General features: G+C 37.6%; 2 protein-coding genes across 9 annotated transcripts; both read left to right on the top strand.

Annotated features, from left to right (window-relative positions):
- Positions 1 to 1,006: 1,006 nt before the first annotated feature.
- Positions 1,007 to 3,068, top strand: LOC116199943. Of its 4 annotated transcripts, none has more exons than XM_031530536.1 (7): positions 1,007 to 1,164; positions 1,568 to 1,736; positions 1,920 to 1,982; positions 2,066 to 2,113; positions 2,216 to 2,266; positions 2,494 to 2,551; positions 2,694 to 3,068. In XM_031530536.1, exons 2-7 carry the CDS (start codon positions 1,569 to 1,571, stop codon positions 2,819 to 2,821), a joined length of 516 nt encoding a protein of 171 aa, XP_031386396.1. In that variant the 5' UTR covers positions 1,007 to 1,164; position 1,568; the 3' UTR covers positions 2,822 to 3,068. The 4 variants fall into 4 exon arrangements, with proteins under 4 accessions (XP_031386396.1, XP_031386395.1, XP_031386397.1 ...); XM_031530535.1 differs by having other exon boundaries at positions 2,213 to 2,266; XM_031530537.1 differs by having other exon boundaries at positions 1,008 to 1,164; positions 1,594 to 1,736; positions 2,213 to 2,266.
- Positions 3,069 to 3,214: 146 nt separating this feature from the next.
- On the top strand, positions 3,215 to 5,808 carry LOC116199883 (methyltransferase-like protein 7A). Of its 5 annotated transcripts, XR_004155613.1 has the most exons (8): positions 3,215 to 3,639; positions 3,859 to 3,954; positions 4,040 to 4,258; positions 4,504 to 4,600; positions 4,828 to 4,915; positions 4,992 to 5,044; positions 5,162 to 5,224; positions 5,327 to 5,404. XR_004155613.1 is itself a non-coding variant. In XM_031530460.1 (7 exons), exons 1-7 carry the CDS (start codon positions 3,358 to 3,360, stop codon positions 5,518 to 5,520), a joined length of 1,044 nt encoding a protein of 347 aa, XP_031386320.1. In that variant the 5' UTR covers positions 3,215 to 3,357; the 3' UTR covers positions 5,521 to 5,808. The 5 variants fall into 5 exon arrangements, 4 of the variants coding, with proteins under 4 accessions (XP_031386320.1, XP_031386324.1, XP_031386323.1 ...); XM_031530460.1 differs by lacking the exon at positions 4,992 to 5,044 and having other exon boundaries at positions 5,162 to 5,229; positions 5,327 to 5,808; XM_031530464.1 differs by lacking the exon at positions 4,992 to 5,044 and having other exon boundaries at positions 5,327 to 5,504.
- Positions 5,809 to 12,223: the final 6,415 nt, after the last annotated feature.

Below are 12,223 nucleotides of genomic sequence, written 5' to 3'. Positions count from 1 at the left end.
CAGAAATTCACCAAAGCACAGTTCCATTGAAATCTTTTGTGGTCAAGTCGTCTGCATTATCTACAGCGCAATCTTTTCTGCCATTGAATTTCCTCGATATCCGTATCCGAATTGCAAAAATCCGAGGAAATCAAAAGACAAGGAATGCTTGGTTGCACGTGTAGGGTAGGTTGACTCATAAGAATTACGGAACCAAACCTTGGAAGCAAAGGATGGATCGGGCCTAATCAAGTGAACCGGCGCATAAAAGACTCACGGGATTCATAGGTAGGGCTGTTCATAAGAACCAAAAAATTGAACCGAACCGAACCGTTTAGAACCGGCTCTCTTTCAATTCGGTTTGCAGGGATGAACAGTTCGGTTCGTTGTCGAACCATCTCTGGCCAGTCAACTGTGGTTAAGCGAACCGAACTGTTAGTAAAATTTTTAAAAAACTCACAAATAAAATAGTTTTTGCCTAATGATAATTATCGGTATAATTGCCAAATATTGTCGTTAAAAAATTTCAAATAAAAGTAATTAAAAACCATAGATTTATTTCAATTTGGACATTTTTTTGTTCGATTTGGCAGTTGGAGAATCAAACCAAAACGTGGGACAAGCGGTTAACTGATCAATTGATCCAAAATAACTTATTTGAAAATGGTTTGATTCTTCGGTTGTCAAATGGTTTGTTTCATATTGGTACTCAACTAACCGAACTGTACCATCTTTGTGGTTTGGGAACAGTTACGGTTCGGTTTTCGAACGGAACCGCACCATGAACAGCCCAATTCATAAGGGAGGGACTAAGTTACACCTTATCCTAAAGTTGGAGGACTTAATTCGGCCAATTAAAAGCATATGGATGAAAGTAAAAGAAAGAAAAGTTCAGGGTCCTTCTTTCAAGATTAGAGAATTACCGGTGCACGGCTATTGCACCTGCCCAGCGTGGGCCCCACAGGCCTAGGATTTGGGCCCACACGGTTTCATCCGATTACCCGCCACATTCCGCGCTCTGAAAGATGCCGTAACGGACTGCGTCGCCTTGAGGCAACTCAGAATCTAACCGGACAGCTCTGTTTTGTCTGTTGATGGTTTTGTCCTCTTCAGTGTCATCTCTTCAGGTTTTCTCAACTCTACCTTCGCTCTCGGATCAAATTTCCGACTCTGATCCCTGATCAGGTAATTACTATTACAGATGATGATCATGTCACCGGGTTTGCTTCGAAGCAATTCATCGGCAATAGTTTTTTTCCCCGCTTAATTTTGAAAGTCTTGGATGTGGAAATGGATGTCGGGTCCAAAAATCTTGATTGATCGTTTGATGCTTTAGGGATTAGTTCGGATTACACAGAGGAGAAGAAATCGATTATGCCTTACGAGTATAGATTGCCTTAAAAGCCATAACATATAGCAGAGTTCTCTTCGTTTTCCTGAACCGAACAAAGGAACAAGCCCTAAAGGTTTTGTTTGCGTTCTATATCGAGTTCGTATGGTTCTCGGAAAGTGAGAAACGTAATGTTTATAACTCCTAATGGATTGTCTCTTTCGTTGCACAATGACTTCTTTGTTTTGCCCTTATTAGTATGGCGCTCTTGATGTCAAGCACAGCAGCTGCCGAGGTTGTGAAGGACCAAGAGCTCAAAGATAACAGCTTGGAAGATAACAAAACTAATGTCTGCACTGATGTAAAAGATTTGAAAGAAGAAGATATTGGGAATGATGGAAACCCGATGCCCTCACCACAGCAGGAGGTGTAACATTATTCTATTTCTCTATCTTATTTTTCTGCTTACTTTACCGGAACTTCTCGTGGTGATGGTTTCACAACCTTCGGTCCTATTTTCATGTTTGCAGCAGCGAGCCAAATTTTAATGCAATAGGCTCAGATTGTGACTCCATGTACCTTTTGCTGATCTAGATCTGCATTTGTGCAGGAGGAGATCATCAAGAAGAAATATGGAGGGCTGTTAACAAAGAAGCCACCATTGATATCCAAGGTATGTAGTTCATCGTTCCTCGTCTAATTGAGAGGACAGATTCTTCGATCTAAGGCAATTCAATTGTTTCCATCCTGCTGCAGGATCATGAACGAGCATTCTTTGATTCTGCGGACTGGGCACTTGGGAAGGTACTCGTTAAGCTTTTAAAATCGCAGAAATGCCTTTGGTCGATTGATACAACTTTGAAGTTTTAATTTTGAAATACGTCTTAATTCTCTTGTTCCAAGCAGGGGGCAGGGAAGCCCAAAGGACCCCTCGAAGCTCTTCGACCGAAGCTTCAGGTACCTGATCTTTAGTTCATCACCATGACTTGCTCCTTTCTGTATGAAATTTTTAGTTGATCCCAGTACATGTGCATATTGATATGTTAATGCATACTCCGTTTTGCTAGCAGCATGTATGTATCAATCTATCTCATTTAATATTGCCCTGCATGTTGAATTTCCTCGTTGATATTTCATTCATCTCTGCTTCGATTTTCTCCATTCTCTAATATTGCTATGAGCAGCCCACTCCGCACCAGCAAGTGAGGCGATCAGCCTATGCTCCTTCAGATGATCATGGAGGTATGTATGTGTGGAACTCACCGTTCACCCTTGTGAGGATGAACCTAGAATTCATTCCGTCCAACCAAAAGGAAAAGAAGGAAGAATGGAAAATTATGTTTACGCTGCTCATATAAACAAGGTTGCCATACTGTTCTTGCAGGAGATGGCGATCATAGTGATGAGGCTCCAGAAGACAGCAACTTCAAGCAAGACGAAGGCGGCGAGAAGAGCATCAGTACTGAAGAGCAACAAAGCTGTCCAGAGAAGTCGGAAAATATTCAGCATTGAATTGGACTTTCTTCCATCGGTCACTCCTTTCTGTAATTAGGAGAGTTTGAACCAAAATAGGACGCATATAACCGAAGAAGAAACATACGGCAGAGAAGACGGCTAGTATGAATAAACCAGAACTCAATTCGTATGTGCACTGATACTATGCTTGCATATTGGCTCGAGGCTGTGTAACACTTGGAAGTTTGTCACTCTTTTGCAGACAGAATTTGGAAAGAAATATTGGATTTGTTTTGTTTCATTAGACACGAACAGGAATAGGCCGAGATGAAGTACGACATTTGCATCAAGATGAGCGAACACAATTTACTCGAAACTCTGGTTAATGGAACATTTTATCATAACAGGTGATAGAACGGAACTCAAGGGCCCAAAGCCATAAAACTGAATTTTCTTGCATGTAATGACCTGTGAAAGGAGACAAAGAAAGAAAGACCATCGTAATGGATAAAGCCCCGAAATGAGTGGCGGGTAGTGCTTAACTGTCGGAGAAAACATATGACTGCCATTAACGACCTAAAACGCACAAGACAATGATGATCCAGTCTTCTACTTTCTCAACTGTTGCTCTTCCGTTCAAACCCAGAATATTTTCCTGCTGTCTGCACAAGAGTGCTTCTCCAACTCCATCCCCATCGTCTTCGGGACCGGCAGAAAGCTCGGGTTTTGAATTGGGAAAAGCTTTCATTAACACAGGTCTCTGCTGCTGCTGTGGACGAAGGCACTTCATTGAATCAGCGGCTGCTGCTTCTGCTGCTGCTCTGTGCCCCGTTCACTCTTCAAATGCTGCTTCTGACTTATCTTCTGATTATAAGGTACGTGTGTGTATTATTCTTGAACTCAGCGTCGAACTTCGAGTCAGATCCCATTCATACGAACAAGATCTCTCTCTGTTTTCATAATCAAGCTGCTGCTTTATGTTGTTTCAATGTTCAAAGGTCGGACTGAAAATCTGGTCAGTGTCTTCCTTACTCTATGAAATGAGTTTTTACGGTAGTCTAATCTTGTCCAACGGTGATTTGATATGCTTCTAGGCAATTCTGAACAGGGTTCACCCCCCGAGACCAAACTGGTACGAGGAATTCTATGCTCAAGTTATGGACATGACGATGCAATCATATGAGGCAGAGGTTTGTGTCTCTCACAGTATTACCGAGTCGTTGCTATTGTTAAAACTGAATTAAAATTCGAAATAATCTTTGGTTACTTGGCAAGATTGCAGGATACAAGTCGCAGCTCTTCGATGAGTTGAAAGGGGAAGCTAAGGAAGTGGTGGAGATCGGTGTTGGAACGGGCCCTAACTTCAGATATTATGTAGGCAATAACAGTGTACGAGTCATTGGTGTGGACCCGAATAGGGCGATGGAAAAATATGCACAGGCAGCAGCAGAGGGAGCAGGTCTACTGCCCGAGAAATTCCAATTTTTGCAGGCGGTGCGTCTACATTGCGAATGGGACCAATAGTTGTCAATCTTCCATGATGATTTCTCAAGTCATGTTGTCTAATGTTCAATTTGAGATATCTCAAGTTACACTAGATTATCTTCTGCAGATGATAGCATCCTATTAGTTTGCTAAGTTTACGTCAAATTTAGCCTCCCTAATGATGTGGGTTTATTTTTTCACTTTTGACGCTGATACTGAAAGCATTTCTTCCCTTTCCCATCGGCTAAATTCAGGTTGGGGAGGCAATACCAGTAAGGGATGCTTCCGTGGATGCAGTTATTGGAACTCTTGTCTTGTGCTCCGTAGGCGACGTCGATCAGACACTGAAAGGTCATTACACATTGCTTATGTTTTGAATGATGATGGAAACAGAACGGGATGAATCAGGATGACTAAATAGCATAATGTATGGCAAATCTCTTGAGCATTTCCGATCATCCTTTGTTTGTGCATTAAAGCAGTGAAGCGTCGTAAACCTCTCTATAGTTGACGATATTGCTCATACTTCAGCTCTAGGCCTTCCTTTTGTCTGAGGTATATCTTTTATACATATGCAGAGATATATAATTTGCCAACCGTTGCCATTTCAAATGAATGCCTACTTCCGGCACGAGCCCTTAACTTTCTATACAAGGCACCAGATAGGTCAAACTTCATTCCGAACATGACTAGTCCAATGGAACTTGCTTGATTGTCTCGTTGATGCACTTTATTGTTCCAGAGAAGGAGGCACAACACAACTTCTGTAATCACTTAGGTCACGGGCTTATTAAGGTTCTGTCGTTAAAGAAACATAGAACATTAGTTGTTTTCTTTTGAATATCCATCTACATGTCTTCCAGGGGCCATGTAATTTCTCATTGCAATAACTGGCATTCATTGATATCTCAGAGGTGAAGAGGGTGCTCAAACCGGGCGGTCTTTACCTATTCGTGGAGCATGTTGCTGCAGAAGGTCAGGTCATTATTTACTTGCATCCGTCCTAAAAATCGGATACACAATATATAGTGGATATAAGTTCTAATGCTGTTTCCATATCCGGTGTTTCAACTTCAGAGGGAACATTTCTCAGGCTGCTGCAGAATGTTCTTGATCCCCTGCAGCAGGCAGTCTCCGATGGGTGCCACCTCACCCGTTTCACGGGAAAGAACATATCCCATGCTGGATTCTCAGATCTCCGACTTAGCACGGCTTTCTTAACCAATGCCCCGCTTATAAACTCACATGTCTATGGTATAGCCAGCAAGTGAACATTTTGCATATTCAGAGTAATGCAATGCCGTGTTATTGATCAGTTGATAGACTCATTTATACAGACAAATAAGCACTTTTTTCACGATTAGATGTTGTCCCTTCAGTAGCGCACGCCTTCACTTAGTAGTCAAGAAATTTCAGGTTCGATACTCGTTGAGGACAACCCGTGCCTCGTTATCAGCATTAGGATTTCTATCTTATTATACTAGACTCATGGATCTCTCTGTGTAACCGAAAAAAATGACTTTGAAAGGAATCACAATATTTCACCATCTTATGATCAATTAATATGTTCTTTCTTTCTGAGTAGAATCAAAATCATTGCCAAAGGAAGTCTCTCATATCCAGCCCAATATCGCCCGAGGCACGAGGCACGATTAGTCACGTACCTAATTTTGCACCAACCTCTCAGGTTATGTTCAGCATGGAGGAACATAATTAATGGAATAAACTGAAACCTGCATTACGGAGTAGTCACTTTTTTTTATGTTGTATTTCTTTCTATTTTATCGTACCAAACATGTCCCTCTGAGTTAGATCAGCTCAGCAGTTGCCGACGCGAACGTAATTAAAGGGCCAATTGGGCCAACAATGCTAGAAGGGGACCATTCATGTCTTCATATCAGCCTTCATTGTCTCTGTGAGCACTGTCCTAATATAATGGAGGGAGTACCAAACAAATGTTCACATTTCAAACATGCAACATGGCACAACTCTGACGATCCCTTCAAAGATTTGCTCCCACTCTGCATGTGTGTGCTTACATACAACGATGCCCAAGTCGATCATGACAGCGGTTTTCAATCCCCCCAGCAACATTTCAGTACTTGATACATCTTCTGACTATTCATTTTTCCAGCACGTGCATACTTCTCATGAGATTACGACTCGTCAGACGAATACGTCCTATTTAACGTACATGAAACGACGATTCCAGAGTGACCCAATTAGTCCGAACAGATCATATCATCTCCTTAGCATAATTCATTGAAAACACCACTCGTGCTCCGAGACCACCTAATTTATTTTGCTTTGATAGACTGATGTCAATCAGATTGATCTAGTGATCGGAAAACAATTCCGGATCACTCAAACACATGAATCAGCCCTACATATACGATAGTATAATTTTGATTTGTTTTGATTATTATTAGTATTATTATTATTATTATTTGTTGAGAGTTTATATCTCCCATGGAAAAACTAAAAAGACTCCAATGAATTTATAAGAGATTGGGTATTACAATTTGTTGATTCGAACTTTTATATTGGAGATGAGCCCAGTGTGAACTCACACTATGAGAGGCCCAAAATTTGAGAGCAACCAAAAAGTGCGCCTCATGTCAATCCCCCTTCGCCCGAGCACAAAAAAGAAGTCCGGCTCGTGCTCACTTATTGAGCATAAGTTGCCACGTGAGGGTGTGAATTTTACATTATTATTCTTAGTAAATAATGTAGAAACTAGTTGAAAACCTACGCACTGTACGGGCCTAAGTTAAATAATTAACTTTTAGTTGCAAAACTAATCTTATCAAATAGTTTTATACGTTTCGCATAAATAATACTTAACATAAATCAGATAAATTATGTTATTGTTATAGATATCAATATATTAGAACAAATCATTCATTTCAAATGCATACCAATTATTCGTGCAAAGTAATTAATTGCATGTAATAAAATATAAAATAAATTGGTAAAATAGATAATCTCAAATCACTATAATAGTAAATCAAACTACAATCCAAGAAAAAAGAGGAAAGGAAACATACAAAAATATGAATGAAATAAAAAAGAAATCTTGAAATGTAAAGATCCTTAATTTCATTAGTTGATAGTGTATAAGTCTCCTTTACGAGGTAACGGTCAGAACAAATCGATTTGAGACTTTCTTACGCTTGCATGTATTAAAGAACCCTAATTTTATTAGAAGAAAATTTTAATAAATAATTAATTCTATGAGAAATAATATATATTTAGTAAAAAGTGCAAAAATATACCTCTTTGTTAATGAAAATCTTATCAAGACTAATGATTTTATTAGTTTTTGTATTCACGGCATCCCACAGTCTTGTCAATCTCATTCTAATTGTCCACGTACCTTTTTTTTTCATGTCTCAATTCTTTTATTATATGATAAATCATTGTGACGCCTCAAAATTTGTACTATCATACACACACAAAAAAATTAATGAAAAAATAGCTACGTCACACATGAGCATGAATTTAGTCTTTCCTAGACACATACTTAATTTGGTTAATGGAAAGGAGAGGGCATTATTACCTTTACTTGCTGAAGATGTGCTCCAAATTCTTGAGTTCAGATTCTTTGTGCGATCTATATACATAAAGATCATAAATTTAAATAATGAAATCAATATATATGCATATATATTTGTAGAATTGATATAGCGTCCTTTCTACTTATATAGACATGCAATATATATTTGAAAGAATTGATAAATACATATATACATATATATATGTATATATATATATTGGTTTGGACTTATGTATATCTTGAATATATATGTATATTCCGCTCATATATTTTGGATTTATATGTATATATTCTATATATATATATATATATATATATATATATTCTGTTGATATATTTTCTGCTTATATGGTCATAATTGAAAGAACTGATATACATATATATATATATATATTTGGTTTGCACTTATGATATATTGAATATATACGTATCTTCCGTTGATATATTTTATATATTGATTGATAGCTATCTTCCATTAATATATTTTGGACTTAATTATATGTATGTATTGTATATATTCTGTTGATATATTTTGCTGCTAAAAGAGGACATTTCATATAATTTTTTAAAAATTTATAAACGATGACGTAATAATGCGAGAGAGCTTCATTTTCTATTTTTGATGATGTGGTGGCATAAAAATTCGGCTCAGCCTTTGTTTTCCCATATATGTGTGTGTGTATATATATATATATATATATTCTTTTTAATAGATAATAAAAAAGGGTATGGTATGGGTAGATCCACAAACGAGTATTGAACATGTAACCTCTTATTATCAAGCGAAGTCGTGCGTCACTGCGTTAGGGGCCGTTTGGATTCAGAGTTAAAGTTATTTTGATTTTGATTGTGAAAAAGGACAAATAAGATGTGATTATAAATTTGACTTGTAAAACATGTGTTTTTGTTTTGTAGTGTGTTGAGTTAAAGTTAAAGTTAAAATTTTTGAATTGAGAAATGTGTATTTTTGTTGTGTAGTGTGTTGAGTTAAAGTTAAAGTTAAAGTTAAAATCAATGTACTGTGAATCCAAACCGCGTATATTCTCTTTGAATTACTTAGTAAAACCTTGGCAAATTTATCATTAACGTAAATTTTCTGTTATACATATTTTGAGAAGATGGTGAAAGGGAAAGGGAGGTCCGCACAAGTGGAACAAGCAAGAACACAATTGCATTAACTATCGAAACAAAGAAAAATAATTGCACTGATTTTGTTCGTTTAACAGCTGGCACTCAATATAGACATGAATGGGATGTCTCTGAAAAATATCGATTAGAGCGCATATTACTCGTTTTGTATGGTCGAGCCAATCACGGTACATAAGTAAAACATTTTTTTTCACTTTGAATGTGTATGGGAACGATGGAAGTACAACGTAATTAATATAACATTACGAGATGTTCAAGTTTCACATGACCTCAGAAGTAAGGGTGGCATGAAATTTCTGCTGGAATTGTATCATCTATGAAGACATCGATTCATATTCCAAACTTACATATGTGAGCCAACATCTACAGTCCTAATCAAGATCTGACATGTCCAATCCAATATATGGTAAGTTGGAAGTGCTTTATGCAAGAATCGTACTTTATAATTAGAAAGAGAAAATATTAATAATTAGCACCAAAATCCATGCATGTAAGACGAGGTAGTTGTAGGTTAGCTCTCCTAAATTAAAGACAGTTAAAAAGACACGCAGCATATCCAAGTGTCAAAGATATCCAACCCCCCCTTTACCAAGCAAAAAGTTTCCAGTGATCACGGCAAACACTTATTCCATAACAAGAAATGATCCTGGTAGGTGATTCGGGGAAGGAAGTAAATAGAAAAGAACGAGAGTCCGTCGATAAGAATTGAGCCGAGAATATATTAATTTCGAATTGAGAGTAAGCATTACTACACTTAACTTTCTTTTTGGCTTCACCATCTATAATCTGATCTCCAACATTTCCTATAGTCTTAGTTGGCTGATTGCTTGATTTTGGGTCGTGAAATGTAGACTAGGCTACCTAATCTTATACCTCATTGAATTTAGCAGTCTTTCAATCTAATTATTATTGCCGTGGAAAACTAAGGGAGACAGCATATACAGGGAGTTATTAAAGCAAAAAACCCCACCAAGATGAGGATCTTATTATATCTGAATTTGAATGAATATAAGATTCATTGAGCAAATAGTCAAATTAATCAATGAGAGCTTGGTGCAATCCAATTAGGACGGATTTGATATATTCAAATTTTGCGATGCTTATTAAGAAAAAAAGTCTTTGATAAGACTTTGATTTTAAATACTATGACGATTAAGGCCCATCTTTTAAAAACATCACACGGGGGCCGGGCCCCATGAAAAAAGGGTGATATTTGATTGTAATTTTCTCTCTTAATGTTTGACAGTTAATCACTGTACAAAGTTCAAAATCATGTACGCAGCTCTTCCTCGAGAATATATAATGCCCCATTGACTCATCGTATACAGATTTAGCCGTGTAAATTTAACGACATCGATACTTAAAAAAAAAATCATTCATCATGTGAAATTCGACGAGTTTCAGTAAGTAATAGTATTGGAAGAAATAACATGATCCAGTAGTTAGATTATACTTCTCAAGCAAACTAAGCGCAAAATCTTGGTGGAGGATGCCTTATTAAATTAGCTCTGCATTTTTAGTGCATGCCAAGCAAGAGAGGTATGCGAGATAATATATCGAAGCTTCCTCGGATACCTTTGAGAAGCTCAGATTGGACGGGACAGTGGTCTCTCGAAGTTTAACATAGTCGAAAGACTCGCACCAAAATGTTACATAGGATCTTCGAACCGCGGATCAAACCATCGCTTTAAATTCCACATTACATAAACGAGAATTATATTTTCGTCTAATAAGTTTAAACTTAAGATTCATCGGGGATTAATTAAAAAAAAACAAAGAAAGAAAAGAGAAGAGACATAATAAATTAAACACTAATAAGACCGGGAATTCCGGTCCTCTCATTCCGCCAATCAACTGAGAACTTCAGGAGGGAATCCGAATTTCGTTTTCCATGCAGATCTCCATGTTCCATTGAACAAATCATATCAGCTGAGATCACATCCCATCGCTTCCCCAGCTATTATATAATTAGAGAGATGAGATGACCCCTCAGCGCATTAATTAATAATTTTGATAATTTACACTAATATTATAAAGACAATGTGGAGAGATTATCAATGAAAGATCATACAATTCCAGCTTGTCTTCAATTATAACTGTACGTATAAGTTGGATGTCACTACCCAGCTATCCTATCTAATATCGTACAGATTTTGATGAATTGATATGATAATCCGTATATATTATGTTAGTGATCAATAGCAATCGGCAATTTCAACAATACGTCGGTCGATGTCTCCTGAATAATAGTTGGCAAGCGTTACTCTCACATAATATCTTTGATCGAACTCCGCATGAAAATGACTAGCTCTTGTAATATCAAAGTTACGAAGCAATTATAGTCCTCTGCATTATTGAATACTTTTGTCGACGGTTATACTAGATTTTTCATGGTCATGCACAAAGTTTGTGGGACGTGCTCACTGGTAGGATCATATCGGAGAGACAACAATGGATATATATCTGGAGGCCGTCATAACCACATGCGTGTAGTCTGACAACTAGTAACTACATACAGAAAAAGGAATTGAATTAATGGCGTGAATATATATATCCTATAGCGAACCGGGGTCTTAATTAATCCCGCCCGATTGGGGTAGTCATGCATGATCCAAAATCCTCCTTGGGAAGTCGAGGCGATTCCTAATGAAGAGTGTCATGACATGTTATGGTATGGCAATTGATATGGGAGCTCGGGAGTAATATCTTGCCCTTTTCATTAGATGTATGAGATAATGATTGATATCTGTCCCCCCTCCCGAAAGAAGAAGACAGAGATTTGTGTGTCCTCATGTTACGCAAAGGCGTCCCCGATTGAAATGCACAAGGGCCAGGGGCCATTGAAAACTCAATTCTTCTTTTATTCTTCGGTTGATCGAATATATCTGGCTCTCTCTTGCATAGCTTGAGAGGCTGTAGAATCGATCTCACCCTATTGCAAAAATCCTTTAGAGCCCACCCTTTACTTGCCTGATCTCAGAGGTTGGAAAGTCTATATGAATTTAGTATTTAACCTGAGTCATAAAAAATAAAAATAATAATTAAGAAAAACCATTCAAATCCAAAAATTTAAAAGAACTAATTAAGATATTTTAGATTCGATACTTGGACGGACCATCCGTGTTTCTTTTCACCAAAAACCCACTCAAACCAGCAGGAGTTGTTTTTTCGCTTTTCCTTATTTCTTTGTTTTTATTTTTAGGGTCCCTAATAATAAATGAGGGGCTTTAGGCAGTGGTGTGACTTCTAAATACCAAGCAGCTCCCCTC

The sequence above is a fragment of the Punica granatum genome, chromosome 3 (genome assembly GCF_007655135.1).
Source record: "Punica granatum isolate Tunisia-2019 chromosome 3, ASM765513v2, whole genome shotgun sequence".
NCBI classification, from domain to species: Eukaryota; Viridiplantae; Streptophyta; class Magnoliopsida; order Myrtales; family Lythraceae; genus Punica; species Punica granatum.
This window is presented reverse-complemented; position numbering and strand designations above follow the sequence as displayed.